The sequence below is a fragment of the Vespa crabro genome, chromosome 9 (assembly GCF_910589235.1).
Source record: "Vespa crabro chromosome 9, iyVesCrab1.2, whole genome shotgun sequence".
Lineage (NCBI taxonomy): Eukaryota > Metazoa > Arthropoda > Insecta > Hymenoptera > Vespidae > Vespa > Vespa crabro.
The window spans coordinates 1,796,344-1,815,000 of NC_060963.1; the positions used below are offsets into that span (position 1 = coordinate 1,796,344).

Below are 18,657 nucleotides of genomic sequence, written 5' to 3' on the forward strand. Positions count from 1 at the left end.
TTCTTTTCGCTTTTTATCTTTTTCCCATTATTATCTTTATATTTCATTCTCTCTCAAAATTATCCATTTCTCTCAATGTTCTCTCTCTCTCTCTCTCTCTCTCTCTCTCTCTCTCTCCGTCCCTCCCTCTCTCCCTCTGTTTCTCTTTCTTTCTGTCTTTCTTTCTTTCTTTCTTCTTTTCTATCCTTCTTTCTAAGACACTTGGTAATATGTGTGTAAAAAATGGTCTATTATCGCGTTTGGTATAAAAAACAGTTAAACATTGGAATGGTATTTGTCCGCACACTGACACCGACAATGTCTCAGGTCAACTATCTACACGATATATATGTATTATGTATATTATTATTGTGTTATCTTTTTCTCTTTCTCTCTTTCTCTCTCTCTCTCTCTCTCTCTCTCTTTCTCTCTTTTCCTTTTTTTAAAAAAGAGGATTAATCTGTAGGATATAAACGGGTTCATAGGGCTAAGATATGAAGGATAGAGGTTTGAGGGTTGAGGAGAATGAGCTGGAGGAGGGGAGGGGGGGAGGAAGGAGGTGAAAGAGGGCGGAGGAGGAGGAGGAGGAAGAGGAGGAATAAAGTGAAAATAGTGTATGTAAATGCTCGCGTGTCAATGCGTATACTTACGCGCGTAAATGCACGTATTTACGTATAATACGATTAAAATTTTTCGATAAAGACTATGATTTAAATTTTCATCCTTTTTTTTTTGTCTTTTTTTTTTCCTTTTTTTTTTTTTTTCTTTTCGAACACGAGGAAGGATATTCTTTTGTTTTTCTTTTTTTTTCTTTCCCCCAGACAATTCTAATTTTATTCACTTCCTTCGAAATATTCGACAACGTTCGAAACGAGAGTGAGACTTACAATTGAGAGAAAGAGAGAGAGAGAGAGTGAGAGAAAGAAAAAAGGGACGAATAATTGCAATCTCTTTTATTTTGTTTCTTTTTTTGTTTGTTTTTTTTTTTTTGTATTTCTTTTTTCCTTTCTGAGCTCCTTCTTTATCGAAAACTCGTCCATCCTCGCGTCTCTTTGTCCTTGACCACAGTCGCACGATCGGCCAGGTAAGCGAGGTCTTAACGCGTAAATAAATCCTCCCTCCCTCCCGCCCCTCCTCTCTCTCTCTCTCTCTCTCTCTCTCTGTCTCTGTCTCTGTCTCTTTTCCTCTCTATCTATCTCTCTGTTCAATAAATACAACCGATAGACTATATAATTAATAAATTAATTTCAATAATAAACACACACGGATCGAGCGATGGCGACGATCGACGACGAGCAAGGTCTTTTTGGTTGTACGTGTGCATTTATATGTATTGTACATGTGATTTGGTTAAGGAAATTTTTGAAAATTTTTCTCGAGGTGAAAAAAATGAAATGTCAGACGTAACGGATGAGAGATATAAAAGAATAGGAGAAAGTAAAGAAACGTATTGATAACAATTATGGGATTTAATGATTGCAACGAGTATCGTAAAATTATTATAATATTATATTGTTATGATTAATGAATTTTATGAAAATTTTGATTTGGAAAAATCGAAAACCAAGAGGATCATGGAGTTCGTCGTCATCGTCGTCATCGTCGATCCCGCTTACTAATCTAAAAAAAGCACCTCGTGACGCGCAACACCTTCGAGTTTTCGAGTGATCGACCTTGAAGGGTCGAGCCGAACCCACGGAAACGCGCAAGTGTTCTCTCTCCTTTTTCAACGAAACGAGTCTACTCTCTTTTCTCTCTCTCTCTCTCTCTCTCTCTCTCGCTCTTACCTTTACACCTGTTCTCGATAGCTCGTCAATGATAATCTCGTGGGTCGAGCTTATCGAAGGAGAATGATCGATTCAAAGATTATACGGTATATATTGATTTATCGTGTTTGCAATTTTTTTTTCTCTTCCCCTTTTTTCTTTATTGTTTTTATTTTGCTCACCGTCGATAATCAATCAATCAATCAATCAGTCAATCAATCAATCAATCGATCGATCAATCAATCAATCAGTCAATATAATATAATCGAAAGATTAGACTCGTTTCGTTCGTGGAAAAAAAAAAAAAGAAGAGGAGAGTCGTCCCTTTTCAAGTACGAGTTCGATTGGGAAGTTATCGTAGCAGCAATAGTAGCAGCAGCAATAGTAGTAGTAGTAGTAGTAGTAGTAGTAGTAGTAGTAGTAGTAGTAGTAGTAGTAGTAGTAGTAGTAGTAGTAGTAGTAGTAGTAGTAGTAGTAGTAGTAGTAGTAGTAGTAATAGTAATAATAGTAATTAATAGTAATAATACGCAAGATCGGCAAATACCTTCATTAAAATTTTAGCCGTTCTTCGATAATCGAATCTCGTCATTGATTTCGTTCATTCAGTTCGTTCGACAAATTTAAACACCGAGGTTTCTACGAAATCGAAATCGAAATCGAAATATATTCGCGTATCGTTCAAGCACCATCATCGTCCGAGCACCGGCATCGTCGTAATTATCATTAATATCCTCGCATATATATCATCGTCATTTCTCGTAAGATACCGATTAACCCGTGCACCATTAAAAAATTTTTAAACGAGATTTATCTTAAATTTTTCTTTTCGTTAAACGTTACAAAATAAAAATCTAATAGCTTCGTGAAAGACAAACGAGACGATATATGTATATATATATGTATATATATATATATATATGTATGTACGTATATATTATTTTCACGATGAAAGATTAATTATCGTCGTTATAAAAGAAAGAAGAAAAATTCAAGAGGAAAAAATATAATTTTCGTTGGATCACCGAATCGGTATATTACGAAATGATATAACCGATGATCGATGATTGTTTTCCCGTTTAAGGATAAAGGACCATTCTCAGACGCTGTCCGAGGCGACGGACATGGGCCTTTTGTAAATGGGCGCTGGTATCCTTGAGAAGCCACCCCTTTCCGAAGCAGCCTTGGGATCCTTTCTTGGGCTAGCAACTATTTGATTATCCTGAGGAAGAGCAACGGTTCCATTGCCGTCTATCCAAGCTCTTGTAAAATCAAGGGTGGGATCATTCTCACCAAGACTGTTAACCTGATAATCCCTTAAAAGATCTTGCAATTTTTGTACAACCTCACGATCGTCCCGCAAATGGCCAACTTTCTGTAGAATTTGTTCCAACAATGGATTGGCCACTTTAGTAGGTGACGATTGAAGAGAACCAGTTGCCGATTGTTTAATTCTACGACCGTTTCTATCGTATTGTGGTCCACCGTTGTTGCTGGCAGGCCTCGGTAGACTTTGTCTTACTGTACTCTTTCTCGAAAAGCTCGGCGTAGTCGCACAGGTTGCCGATCCTTGTGGATTCAAAAAGGTGTCGGATTGCAAACTAGGCCTCTGTCTAGCCTGTCGACCATTCCACGTATTGCTACCGCTGGTGCTAAGATGACTGGACTTCGGTAACGCCGAAGCTTTACTCAGACTACCAGTTGGTGGCTTTCGTAAACTGTTTCTAATCGTTCCACGTTTCAATGGACTACCTTCGGGACTTGAATTACTTTCCCTTGGAGTTCTGCTACCCGATGATGCTCTCGATACGTTACTGTTCTCTCGTATTACCGAACCAGCTTTTGGCGTTCTATCACCGGAAGATGATGCCACGCTTCTAGCTGGTGAAGCTCTCAATGGACTACCCGGTCCTATTCTAGTCTTTCGCAGACCAGTCTCGATACTTTCCGTTTCTACGCAGGATCTCTCCTCGTTTTGCTGCTCCGTTTTCGTGGGTTGCTCTGAAACAGCAAAGAAAGAGAGGGGAAAAAAACATTTTTTTTTCTATTCTTTTTTTTTTTTATATTTTGATATTTCAGAGTTTTAGAACTCACACACGTTCTTCTCTTCGTTTGGTGGGGACGAATTAAAAAAAGAAGAAAAAAAAAAAAAGAAACAAAATAAATAAATAAATAAAAATAAAAATCAAAGAAAGATCAAACGAATAAAAGAAAAAGAAAAAACGATACCTATGTTCAAAGGTCGATTTGAAAATTGATTTTCATAAATACATATATCAAGTATATATCAAGACATCGCGGACATATTTACAAATCAATTGAACGTCTAAAAAAAGATAGAGAGACATAATCATCGTCCTTCCTTGACAAAATCTTATCTCTCGTGATAGAAATCGATTCGATTCTCGATATCGCGAATATTTCTCTCTCTCTCTCTCTTTCTCTATACATAATATATATATATATATTTTTTTTTTCATTTCCTTTTTGCTGTCGATACTGCAATAGTCCCGATACATACAGATATACGTTCACACGTTCGATACGGTCGACCGAGGGCAAGTCAAGTCGACTCTACTCAATTCGATTCGATTCGAATCGAGTTGAGTCGAGTCGACTCGTGTTGTGTCGAGTACCCTCCTCGCAAATATAACTTCGGTGTATTCAAGGCGAGTTTATAAGCGTTATCGAGGATCGACCATTGGCGATTGTTCCGAGGACAGGTTGCTGGAGATCGCCCACGCTTCGAGCTATCCTTCATATAATCCGTCGCCCCGACTAAATGTCAGGCCAACCTCTGCAAGCGGTCTCTTGTGTACTTTGAATATTTAATCGTATCTATAGGGTGGTCAAAAAAACGAAAAAATTTATACGAGTACAAATTTTTTTATAAATTAATTCTTAACATATAAATGCAAACATTTTCTTTCCATTCGATAAACATTATTATTCGTTATTAACGCGCCTTATCTTATTTTTAATCTCTATCGATAATTTCATTATACTTCAGAATTTTTTACGGGGGAAAAAAAAAAAAAAAAAAAAAAAAAAAAAAGAAAAAATGAAAAAGGAAAAAAGAAAATAAATGACGAGACTTCAAGTAAGACGTACTTGTCGTCGTTGCTTTGCAAATTGTCCATTCTCTCTCTCTCTCTCTCTCTCTCTCTCTCTCTCTCTCTCTTCTTTTTTGCATTTGCACGTATATCACTTGAAAAAGTTATTTAAGATCCGAATTAATTTTCGTTTGTAACGCTATTGACATATATATATAGAAAGATAAACGACGAGTGGTATTAAAGTAATCGAGGGGAAAAAAAAAAAGAATGAGCGTTGATTTCGATAATCGATTCACGATGATTTTCAAATTATTAAAACGCACACATACACGCGCGCGCGTTTCCCATATAAAAGGAAAAAATTATTAAACACAATTCGTAGGGGGGGGGGGAGGGGGAAAAAGAGAAAATCGTTCGTTCTAACGATTTCAATCGATTCTTTTATCAAGTGCCAAGAGATCCGATGAGAAAGAATTAATTAAAAATAAAATTACCTTTCGAAAAAAACTCCTTTTACGATGAATTTTTGAACGATAACGTATCGACGATACACTATCGTCGATTTAGATACGATTATATTAACGACAATCAATTCGACTTTGAATATTCGTTTAATGCGAAAATTGTAAAATTAATATTAAACGACATATTATTTTACCAATTTGAATGATCTCACGGCGAATATTTTTTTTTTTTTTTTTAACAAAGAGAATTCTATAAAATGAGCGAAAAGTTCAAAATAACGAAAGTTCAAGTCTCTCCCCCCTCCGCCACACACACACATATACACACATACACACACAGACATACACATATATATATATATATATATATATATATAGCATTTCGAGTGGGTCGATCGCGTAACGCGTAAATTACGTCAGCAAGTAGTTTGGCCTCATCAAGATGCGATGATAATCTCCTATCTCTAAACGATATCTCTTCTTTTCCTTTTTTTTCTTTTTTTTTTTTTTTCTTTTTTTCTTAAATTTTTTTATTTATTTCTAGTTCTCTTCCTCCATCCTTCCCTCGCCGTTCTTTTCCATCGAGACGTAGCCGCCTGCTCGTCACTTTCTATTTGTCACGCTCGTTTTATCCAAGAACTACGATCTCGTCCGCGTTTAGATTTAATTTTATTCCGATGTCGTAACGAGCAACTATACTAACTTCTTGTGTTGCACGATTATATTCTTTTATTATTTCCACATGGGATAGATGGGATAGATATCGTATTATATTATAACTTTCAGAGAATAAGATATACAAATTATTCCAACTATTTTTTTTATTTCTCATAATCGTTAAACAGATACGTTTGAAATCTAATCAATGATTATTAAATCGATCTAATTCTATTTCATATATATATATATATATATGTCCTCTTCTTTTTCTTTTTCTCCTTTTCTTTCGTATATAAATATATATTTTTATATCGTATTAATTTCTATTTGAATTGATTCAATATTATTATGATTATTATTATTATTATTATTTTATTTTTTGTTTCTTTGTTTTTTCTTTTTTTTTTTTTTTTTTTTTTTTTTCCTTTTTTTTATGACGACGTACGAAAAAATAATGTAAGTGACACATTGTCGTAATCGATCATTATCTGATGTAAATTAAACAATTTTTTTCAAATATACCTTCTTGCGAGACAATACATATAAGTTTTTTGATATGTCAAAATGATTTTCATAACAATTTTTGATAACAATCATATTCGTATGTAACAACGAATCTTATATAAAATTCGAAATGATTTATCTTTTACTTTGTTTTGTCTTTTACTATATTCTGTCACCTTTTTTTTTTTTTTTAAAATTTCAAATATAAAATAATAATAATAATAATAACAATAATAATAATAATAATATAAAAACATATCGTCCGTCCGTTAATATATTAACAATCATTCGCGTTAGGATCATCGTGTTAACGTCACGCTTATCGGAATTGAATCTCGAATCTCATTTTGGAATCTGTCTATGTATCCTAATCCCATGTAACCCAGTTAGCGTAGTCATCGAAAACGACGTGTGAAAAATTATAAAAGGTAACTGGAATAAGAAGGAAAGAAAAAAAAAAAAAAAATAAAAAAATAAAAATTAACAAAAAAAAAAAAAGAAAAATAAACAAACAAAAAAAAAAAAAAGAAATACTTAAGTGAAAGCACTTCTCTCGGAGAAGTGTTAAATCGATTACGATTTATTATACCGATCGTTTGCGAGAGAAAGAATAAAAAAAAAAAAAAAAAGAAATAAAAAAAAAAAAATAAACAGAAAGAAAAGAAAACAAGTAAAAAAATATACACAGAAAAAGACTCACACACACACACGTGCACACACAGAGAGAGAGAGAGAGAGAGAGAGAGAGAGAAAGAGAGAGAGAAAAGAATAAAACGAATAAGATTGTTACAAAAGCAAAAGTCGGTCGATAACGTGGGCGATCTCTTTCCTCGCATTCGCCCCTTTATATTCTGCTAGATAACTAACTCTCTGCTGACATATGTATGCATGCATGTATGCATGTATATATGTACGTATATATGTATTTATGTATGTAAGTAGTAAAATATGGTGGGCGCAATCTTTTCGTGAGGTTAAATTTTACGAAACGAGTGTGACTAACGTTTATAAGCTTGCTGTTCGTGTGTCGTCGTGTTGTTGTTGTTGTTGTTGTTGTTGTTGTTGTTGTTGTTGTTGTTGTTGTTGTTGTTGTTGTTGTTGTTGTTGTTACTGTTACTGTTACTGTGTCGCGATTCGTAAGAATAAGGAGAAGCAAACAAAAAAAAAAAAAAAGGAAAAGAACAAAAAGGTGAACGACGATCTTGACTGCTACTAACAAGTTCTCGTTTCTTCTTTTTTTTTCAAGATGATATGCATATATATATATATATATATATATATATATATATATATATATATAGATAGATAGAAAAACTCGGACAAGATAAGATGACCTTTGTCATTTTATTCTTTAAAATCAAATAACAAAATACAAATATATCGAAATTATGACGAGAGACAGGCATGCATGACTTGAAATAATAAAGAAAAAAAAAAGGATGATACGTATAAGGACAGGATAAAATTAAACAGTAAAAATGATCGACGATTCGTAAAATCAATTCCTTTTTTTGGATTAACTTTTTAACTTTCACATTGCAAAATTATTTAGATACAAATAGACATTTGAGAGAATAACTTTCTTCCCTCTCGTTCGATCTCGTCAAGGGTATCCATTTATTGGTTATAATGTATTAAAAAAAAAAACAAAAAAAAAAAAAAAAAAAAAAAGAAGAAGAAGAAAAAAAAGAAAAACTAAGAAATTAAAAACTCACTTTGAGAATCGGCAACCGTCGGTGATGATTGAACGTTCGAAGCAGAATTTCCATTGGCCGTAGTTGATGATTGTACGGCACCGAGGCTTCGATAGCCCTCGTCTGATACTTCGCTACAATTGTCCGAATGTTCCCCATCCCCGTGAAGTGATTTTGCGTAATGAACATTGGAGGTGACCGTGGTTGTGTCCTTTGTAAAACTTTCCAATGCCGGTTCTTCCTTAATGGCGGGCGGACTTGGAGTAGGGCTACGACTGCTCGAATCCTCTCGGCACTTGTAATTGTAAATCGTTGGCTCGTATTTCGGTGTGTCTTCCCTTTCGACCGCCCTACGTGCTACTCCTCCATCAACCACGTATCTCCTCGTGAACTCCTCCGAAAGCGGCACTTTCGCTTTGATCTCCTGGTGCAACTCTCTCTTCGGATCCTACGAAATAAAAGGAACCACGTTCCGGTTACTTCTTTTTCTTTATTATTTTTTTTTCTTTTCTTTTTTTTCCTCCCTCCCCCCCCTTTATTTTTATTTTATTCTCCTTCCTTTCTTCTTTGTCTCTTTTTATACTTAACTTCTCTTTATCGACGGATTAAATTTCTTTCTTTCATTCTTTAAACTCGAGCGGCGAACTTCTTTTTCCTTCAATTTTTTTTTCTTTCTTTCTTTCTTTTTTTTTTTTTTTCTTTTAAGAGAGAGAATTCAACAACGTGCCAATTTCCTTCCCTCTCTCTCTCTCTCTCTCTCTCTCCCTTTTTTTTGTCCCTCTCTTTTTATCTTTTTTAATCAAGAGCGAATTTCAAACCCATCAACATTCCGTATAAAGTTTGCTTCCCTCCGCAAAAAATATAACCCACCCTCTCCCTTAAAAAGTTTGACAATGAATAGCCCGTTCGCTTTTGCTGGTGCTGCTGCTGTTGCTAATACTAATACTTACTGGTGCACCTTCGCGATTTCCATTATGTCGAGGAATAAATTCGTCTACTGTTTACATTCCACGTCCACGGGAGAGTTTCTATTTATATGTTTACCACGTACAAGAGGGTACCCGCGTATGCGGAGTATAAAGTCTGATGTTATCTCTTTGAATAACATAGTTTGAGAAAAAGAAGGGGAAAAAAAACAAGAAGGAGATATATATATATATATATATATAAAAAGATATAAGGCGACGTAAACAATGTTAATATTTCTTATTCGTCTTTCGCAAAAAAAAAAAAAAAAAAAAAAAAATTCTTTCGTCTCGATTACGTTCATCGTAATACTTATTAAAAGAGAGAATTCGGATATATTATAATTTTTTATTTGTAAAAAAATAAACTCACCGACGAATGTTTGGCCTGACCGATGAGAGTTCGAGAATCGTCATTGAAGATCTTTCTGGGTGAATCAACGACAGTATTGGCGATCTTGACATGTTGATCCACCTTAGAAGTTGGACTTTTAGATCTCAAGATTACCTTAGGAGTGGGTGACCTTGATCTTTGTTTCCCTAAGTCACCAATAGTTGTACCTTGTTGATGATGACTCGGACTGTTCAAAAATTTCCTTTGTGGAGTTGGACTTCTCGAACGATTTATCTTTTTCTGTTGATCATCTCCCAGTTGTTGCTGCTGCTGCTGTTGTTGTTGTTGTTGTTGTTGATGATGGTGATGTTGATATTGGTGTTGATGCTGATGATGATACTTGTTGGTTTGCTGAGGTGTGGGCGATCTCGAACGATTGCTTGAAATGTTTCTGGGCGCGTGCAGCTGTCCAACAGTACCCATAGCTGTAGTTGCTACAGCAGCTGCTGCAGCCGCTGCCGCAGCCGCTGCTGCCGATTGTTGATTCTGCAACGTCGTCCCAGCGCAAGAACCAACGCTCGATGCGGAACTTCTTCGAGTCCTTGGAGGTGATCTATAAGTAATTGCAAAAAAAAAAAAAAAAGAAAAAAAAAAAAGAAAAGAAAAAAGAGAATATAAGAATGATCGATTTATGAATCAACGTGGTAAACGTTGAAAATTGTTGCAAACGTTTGGACATTTTTTTTCTTTTTTATCTCCTCTTTCTCTCTCTCTCTCTCATGTTTTTTTCTTTTATACGAACAAAGGATATATACATTCTCTGCTAGTATGATTCTTATAATATCGATGAGCATATATCCTGATGGATTTACTCGTATGAATAAATATCAAGCTATTGTTTGATATATCTCTTAGTGTAAACTATTCGTCCACATCGTAACCATAGATCGATTAACGAGAATCGCAATAGCTTCGTCAACAATCATCCCAATGTATTTTTCTTTCAAGTTCCCCCACGCAACATTTTCTCTCTCTTTCTCTCTCTCTCTCTCTGTCTCTCTCTCTGTCTCTCTGTCTCTCTCTACGGATCTTCTTGCCTATTATATAATTTTCTTTTTACTACTTATTTTTCTTCCTTTCTTATTCTTTTTCTTTATATCTATACGATTCGATAATTCGTTGACTCTATATTGACGGAATTTGCGTTAAAAAAAAAAGAAAGAAAAAAAAAAAGAAAGAAAAAAAAAAGGAAAAAGAAAAAAGAGCAAAGTACGAAGTTTACTTGTATTATTCAACGATATCTACGACCATTCGTCTGTCTCCCTCTAACTATCTCCCCTCCCCCAACCCTCAAATATATCCCATCTTTCCAACGTTCAACACCAGCTCCACTTATCCCATAAGAATGGAATCGATGAAAATGAATGCCGACTTATGGATTAACGACAGGTTCTTCAGATCGTTCGAGGAAATCGAGAAAACTGCGTATATGTACTTATCTATGTATCTATATATATATATATATATATATATATATATATATTTATGTATGACTAAACGACGAGAGGATTAAAGGAAAGATCGATCTCTCCTTATAACGCAACTAATGAAAGGTCTCCTTTTGAAAACGGAATCGATAATCGACGCTATTATCATCTCGTTGTCTCTTGATCCCATTCCAAGAATACTATTAAATCTATCAAGGTGAGCATGACATTATCGAAGACTTTAATACATACATATATACGTACATACACACACACACACACACACATATATATATATATATTTTTTTTTCCAAGAAAATAATAATCCGAATTGGTGAGATACGTAAAGTCGTATTTGAGAGAAAGAGTAGGAGAGAGGAAGAGAGAAAGAGAGAGAAAGAGAGAGAGGGGAAGGAAAGATATAGAGATCGTAATTTGACTTTAATGGAGAATAATTCGATTGGCTTAATAATTTTAAAAGGGTGGAAAATCAACTGGACATTTACCTTTCGTAATGCACCTGCGCACTCCCGAGATCGAACGAGCCACCGGCCTTTTGAATCAATTTTGCGGATATCATCGAACGATGTGCTGAAAAAGAAAATCAAAAATTCATACACACACACACACACACATATATATATATATTTTTTTTTAACTTTATTTTTATTTATATTTGTTTTCAATGAAATCTTTTTTTTTCTTTTTTTATTTTTATTTTCTATTCAACATTCTTTTATATGTACATAAAAAAAAAAAAAAAATAAAAATAAAAAGACAAGAACAGCAAGCATTTAAATCGTAATTGAAATGTGTAACTAATATTATTTCGATATACTAAGATATATATATATATATATATATATATATATATATATATATATATATATAATATTGTACAAGTCAATTTACGTAAAATAACCCTCAACGATCATTTTTCTTTTTGAAATTAGAATTTTAATAGGTGAAAAATGCTAGCTAAAATGATCGATTTTGTTCGATCAAAATAGAATTATATTATGATTGGTTTTCTTTTTTTTTTTCTTTTTTTTTTTTTTTTTTCTTTGTTGTATACGACATATTTTAGAAAAATATGCGACAAGATTGAAATAGCAAATTTTTACGTACGTATAGTAACAAAAGAGAAAAAGAAAAACAAAAAATATGATTGGAATGAAGGAATCAATCGAATTATTTCGAATTGATTTTAATTGACATATAAAATAAATCGATTTTAATTGTTAATAAACTTACAAGTTCTGCATCGACAGGGATCGTGCTTGTCCAAATAATGACTTAGTGTATCCCAACCACCGCCAACACGTACCATAACGTGACTACGTAGAATACGAACAAATATGAGAACTTTGGTGTCTCCAATGCGATATTTCCCTTCGGACACACGAATCATTGGGAATTGTGTCGGACACGTGCATCTCTCGACTAAATCTCGAACCTGGAATTGAAGAAAGAAAGAAAGAAAAAAAGAAGGATAAAAATAAATAAATAAATAAATAAATAAATAAATAAATAAATATTATAAATAAAAGAAATACATTTTATTTGTTTCAATACGATCCACGTATGGATTAAATTTATTTACATCTATAAAATTTTCGATATTACATAATGAAATATATATACGTACGTTTGACGTTTATTATAAATCGCACGAGTTGTATATAATAATTTCTTTTGAGTTAAATTCCTCCCCCACCCCCCCACCCACTCCAAAAAAAAGAGAAAATAAAAAAGTAAAAAAAAAAAAAAAAAAACAAAAAAAAAGAATAAGTAGTGTCATTAAAGTTACATGATCATATCGAGAGAATATAACCATTTATTATTAAAATAAAATTTAATCATCTCTTGTTTTACTACATGTGATAATGCGTGACCCGTATATATATATATATATATATATATATATATATATATATATATATGTATGTATGTATAAATAAATACTTGTATAGTTTTAAAAGTCCACGAGAATATTAGATGGAGGAGAGTAAAGTTTTACGTAATAAAAGGCGCGCGTCCGATGATTATAAATAAAAGAGTGTCGTCGTCGTAGTTGTCGCCATGAGATTTCTTATCCACGAGGAAAAAAAAAAGAAAAAACAAAAAAAAAAAAAAAAAAAGAGAGAGAAAAAGAAAAAGGAAAAAAAAGGAAAGAGAAAGATAGGGAATACAGGAGAATACAGAAAAGAAGAAGGAAAAAAAAAATCAGGAGAGAAAGAGTGAGAGAGAGAGAGAGAGAGAGAGAGAGAGAGAGAAACATTTCTCGCTAATGCCACGAACGCCAGCATGTAATTGGCTTTACACGGGCGATTCTGTTTTTGGTAAGCGTGACTCAGAAACGAACACGCCGGAGAGCATCGGTTGAAAACGATTGAAAAAGACGCCCGGCCGTGTAGCACAATTTTACCTGGTTCGGCCTTGTTAACGAAACGAACGCCCATTTAGGACCGGCACCGACTTGCTCTTCCAAGAATTTCGTTTCCTCCCGTACCTCTCGCCGCGTTAATTATTGCAAGCCTTATAGTTCTCTCTGTGTCTACGCAATTCTCGCGAGCCGATTTGAAAAAGGTAAAGAAACGAACTTGGTCGGTCTCTTATCGTTACCATTCGAATCGTCTAGTCTCGTCTTGTCTTGTCTCGTCTTGTCCTGTCCTGTCCTATCCTGTCCTGTCCTGTCCTGTCCTGTCCTGTCATGTCCTGTCCTATCCTATCCTGTCTTGTCTTGTCTTGTCTTGTCTTGTCTTATATCTTGTCTGGCACGTTTCTTCGTTTATTCGTTTTGTTGTTTTTTTTTTGTTTTTTTTTTTTTTTTTATTTTTTATCTTACACCTTGATTAATTTATTATCATCGGCTTTTTTTATTCGGACAATTTTATTTTTCTTTCGTTACGACGCGACGATTTTTCCATTAGATTCGCTTGCTTTCTTTCTTTTTTTCTTTTTTTTCTCTGTGTTCTTTTATTTTCCTCCCCCACCTCCCTCCATTCCCTACCTAGTACGTATTAATGTAATAATATGTACGGTTTCTTTTTTTTTTTTTTGTTAAATATATTAATCGCTCTCATAAATGTACACTCTTTATTGACCTTATTTATACAATGAAAAAGAAAGAAAGAAAGAAAGAAAGAAAGAAAAAAAAGCAGAGGGGAAAAAGAAAAGAAAAAGTGGAAAAAAAGAAAAACGATAAACGTCTCGCGCCAAAATGATCGACTTACTTTAGCGTATCGCGGAGTCAGTTTTTTTTTTCTTTTTTCTTTTTTCTTTTCTTTTTTTTTTTTTTTTCTTTTTCTTTCCCTTTAAACTCGTTTTAGCAAATGTGAAAGTGTCGGGTGTTCTAGACAAGAATGAGTTGTAGATTTTGCATTTCTTACAGAAAAGAGAGAAAACAGAAAAGAAAAGAGAGGAAAGATAAAAAGTAGAAGTAGAAGAAGAAATGATACGTTCAATTATCGTAAGACAATTTTAACAAATAATTAATAACGTTTATACGTGGCGTGAATACAATTTTTTTTTTTTTTTTGTTAATATCTTTTATATATTTTCAAGATTTTTCCTTTTTCTTTGCTCACTTTCTTTCTTTATTTTTCTTATCCTTTTATTCATTCTTTCTTTTAATTAAACTTATACTTACTTTTTACTTTTTTATTTTTCATTTTTTAATCTTAATAGACGATTTTTTCTTTCTCGATTAAGGAAGACAAAAAAGGAAAAAAAAAAAAAAGAAAAGAAAAATTTATAGCAGAACCTCTTCTTTTTTCATTAAAAAAAAAAAAAAAAATTATTAACTCCTCCGAAAAGTTTCATTGACTTTGATTGATCCAAATTTATCGAAAGTTCTTATTTCTTTTCTTTCTTTTTTTTTCTCTCCCCCCCCCCCCCCCACCCACCCATTCTCTTCAATCCTCGACGAGTTATACGAGAAAATTTCGTGAAAAAAAAAAGTATAATTTAGTATGTATTTGATATTTTGGAGAAGAGAATGAAGAGGTAAAAGAATAAAAAAAAAATGAAAAAAAAAATGAAAAAATGAAAAAGAAGAAGAAGACGTAGACGTAGACGAGGACGAAGAAAAAGGATATCTCGTAGAGTAAGTGATTTTGCAAGTAGCGCAAAAAGAAGCGTGTCAATATGAATGTCAGAGTGAAAGAGAGGAAAGATTTTAAACACATCTTGTAACATGATGGCGGATGATTAGAAAGGCTTCGGAGTCGGTAGAGGTAAAAGACCGTGCTCTTCTACGTGGAATGTCAAGGGACGATGCGACAGGAGACATTTCAAAAGGAATAATTTGTAAAACCGGTAAGAATAATTAGAAAACGTCAACGAAGTATTAACAGACAAGAAGCATATTATCGTTTTCTTTACGTAGTAAGATGAAAGAGAAGAAAATAATAATGATAATAAAACAACAACAACAACAACAACAACAACAACAATAAAATAAAATAAAAAAGAAAAGAATTTCTTCGGGTCTTCTTCCGTCTTCGTTCGTAAGCTGCTTATCATGCGCGCGTGCGTACAAAAAGAAAAAAAAAAAAAGAAAAGAAAGAAAGAAAAAAAAAACATTGGAAGAAAAATAAAATAATCACTTTTCTAATTCCCACTGTGTCGTGAGAAAAACCATAGCTAATCGTTAGAATCCTTTGAACGTTCTCTCTCAAATGATTCTAACGAAAGATTAGAATGTAACACGATCGTTTTACATTCAAAAATATGTAATATATATATGTGTGTGTGTGTGTGTGTGTGTCTAAGTATTTATATATAATTTATATAATATAAAGTTAACCGATTAATTAATTGACAATCAATATTATAATTTATTTCTAATTCTAATCGATTAAATATATAAAAACGTAATATAAATCTATATAAGATCATTGATACTAATATATTATAATATAAATTAATTGAATAATAAATTAAATATTATAAAAGTAATCATGTAGATAATAAAATATAAATAGAAAAATTTTTTATAATTGACTTCAATCGAATTATAAATCTTCGAGAGGAATGATTGAAAATAAAAATTTTTCTCATAATATTTTTATTTATAAAAGATCATCTTTTTAATGTTATTTAAGTAAATCACGTTGTTCGCGATAATGTTATATAGTAATTTATCTCGTGAGAGAAAGAGAAAGTGTCAGACAGAGAGAGAGAGAGAGAGAGAGAGAGAAAGAGAGAGAGAGAGAAAGAGAGAAAAAGATAAATAGATAGATAGAATAAGACAACGTTTAAAGATAATAAGAACGAATTTGAAGATAAGGCAAGAAGCAAGAGATCTACTCGAGCAATATGTCATCCGTGAACAGCACGCGGACTAAAACGCCACGAGAAGATATATATCTCTAGTGTCATGTCGTGGAAAAGGATGCGCAGAGCTTTAAGAAGAATAAACGTGAGCGTTCATAAACGAACGGGCCGTCGTGCGAGGCGTGAAGAAACGTCCGACGTACACATGAAATATCTCTTTCTCCTTCTCCTTTTTTCATCTTATTCTTCTTATTCTACTACCATAGCTTCCATTTGAGATTCGTCAAAGAAAAGAAAAAAAAAAAAAAAAAAAAAAAAAAAGAAAAAAAAAAGAAAAAAAAAGAGACAGAAAGATAGAGGGAGAGAGAAAGTAAAAGAACATTTTTTATATATTCTCCGCAGGGAATTTTAAACGCGCTGAAAAGAATAGAAGAAAAAGAAAATAAATAAATAAATAAGTTAATAGATATAAATGTAAAAAATAAAAAATGAGAGAGAGAGAGAGAGAGAGAGAGAGAGAGAGAAATGACAAAACAAATGGAAAATAATTTATTCGATTTCGAATGAGACGCGTGCAAAGGAACTAAGTGTAAATAATAAAATGTATATATTAGAGAATAATATGAGTAAATAATAAATAAATAAATAATAAATAAATAATTATATATATATAAAAGTCACGTACGCATTTATATAAAGTGAGAGATAAGTTCGTTCGTTCTATCGATAAAATTTCGATTGGCGATAAGGCGAAAAGAAATGTTAGTAGTAATAATAATAACAACAACAATAATGATAATAATGATAATGACAATAATAATAATAATAATAATAATAATAATAAAAGCTGTCCGAGATAGTTCGTGCTCGAGAAAAGTTTTCTTAGACGTCCTTTTCAATACCGAACGACGACCGACAATTTGCCAATGATCGTGGCAAATCGAGCGATCGATCCATCGTACGGGCATAGGTTATCGATCGATCGATCGATACGATAACACTGAGAGACTCCAATCGCACGTTATATATATATATACACAATTTACATACGTATGTATATATATATATACGCACATATACCTTGAAGAACGGGCAATGTCATAGTACTCGATTTTTAACCCATTTTGTTATCATCGAATCGATGATAACAAAAATAAATCTTCTCTTCATTCTTCTCCACTGTTTCTCTTAAATCCATCCCCCTTTCTCTTCCTCCAGAGATAATACTCATGACAATAGAATCGACGATTTTGTTTCGTATAATTTCTACGATCGTTAGAATATACATGTTTTTATTTATTTATTGCATACGTACGTACGTAATTATTATTATTATATATATATATATATATATATATATATATATATATATATATATTCAGGTATTCGATCGATCATCGATCACTCATTGTCCTTATCGATTAAATTCATCGGACGTTATAAATATGTATCGTTTATGTTCGTAGCAGCACCCTCGACGAGACGTTGTTGTTCGATATCGACGTGGTTAAAAAAAAAAAAGAAAAAAACAAAAAAAAAAAAGAGAGAGAGAGAAACAAAAAAAAGGGGGAAAAAAGAAAATACAGTAAGATAATCCCATACTATATTGTTTTTTTTTTTTTTTTCCTTTCCCCGCGATTGTTCGAGAGTAATTTTCGAAAGATGCGATAGTAATGAAACAAAAAAAAAAAAAAAAAAAAAAAAATAAAGGAAAAAGGAAAAAGAAAAGTATGCGATGATTTTGACCTTCCAATTGGAAATTCGTTGATCGATTCGTGAGAATAACGTAATAAACGTTTTATTTCCTCTCGAATGCCCGCGAAAAAGCTGTTCGGGCTAAACGAAACGAAACGAAACGAAATGAAACGAAACGATACGAAACGAAACTAAACGAAATGGCGATAAATCAACAGCGATTCTCTCTCTTTTTCTCTCTCTCTCTCTCTCTCTCTCTCTCTCTCTCTCTTTCTTTCTTTCTCTCTCTCTCTCTCTCGAACGAGTTTCATTACGATTCCAATCGTGTACGAGGCGGCGTTCCGCCTGACGTCGTTCGCGAGTATCCACTTGCGTCACGCGGCGTACCTCGTCCCAAATATTTATTTAATCGCTCCTCGAAACGACAACAACGACGACAATGACGACAACGACAACGACAACGACAACGACAACGACAACGACAACGACAACGACAACGACAACGACAACGACAACGACGATGATTACGACTAAGACCGGTCGGTTGTTGGATCGATCGATCGATCGGTCGATCGGTCGATCGAATCGATTCACAAAATCGTGTCGCATCCTTCTCGCGTCGTTTTCTCTCTGACGTTAATTAAGCGATTTATCGTGCGAAGGGTAGCTCGACTTCTATTATTATTCGACTCGATTTCTCCGTCAAGAGAAATTTTTTTTTTTTTTTTTTTTTTTTTTTTTTTTTTTTTGACAAAAGAAAAGCAAAGGAAAGAAAA

General features: G+C 33.2%; 1 protein-coding gene across 6 annotated transcripts in view; it reads right to left on the bottom strand.

Annotated features, from left to right (window-relative positions):
* Positions 1-342: 342 nt before the first annotated feature.
* Positions 343-18,657, bottom strand: part of LOC124426569 (GAS2-like protein pickled eggs) — an 87,421-nt gene continuing 69,106 nt past the window's right edge. For all 6 annotated transcript variants that reach the window (XM_046968405.1, XM_046968404.1, XM_046968402.1 and 3 more), the window contains 5 exons: positions 12,161-12,362; positions 11,413-11,497; positions 9,459-10,032; positions 8,142-8,568; positions 343-3,743 (listed from right to left, as the gene is read on the bottom strand). In XM_046968405.1, coding sequence (XP_046824361.1) covers positions 2,842-3,743; positions 8,142-8,568; positions 9,459-10,032; positions 11,413-11,497; positions 12,161-12,362 — 2,190 coding nt within the window. In that variant the 3' untranslated portion in view covers positions 343-2,841. The remainder of the gene's footprint in view (positions 3,744-8,141; positions 8,569-9,458; positions 10,033-11,412; positions 11,498-12,160; positions 12,363-18,657) is intronic.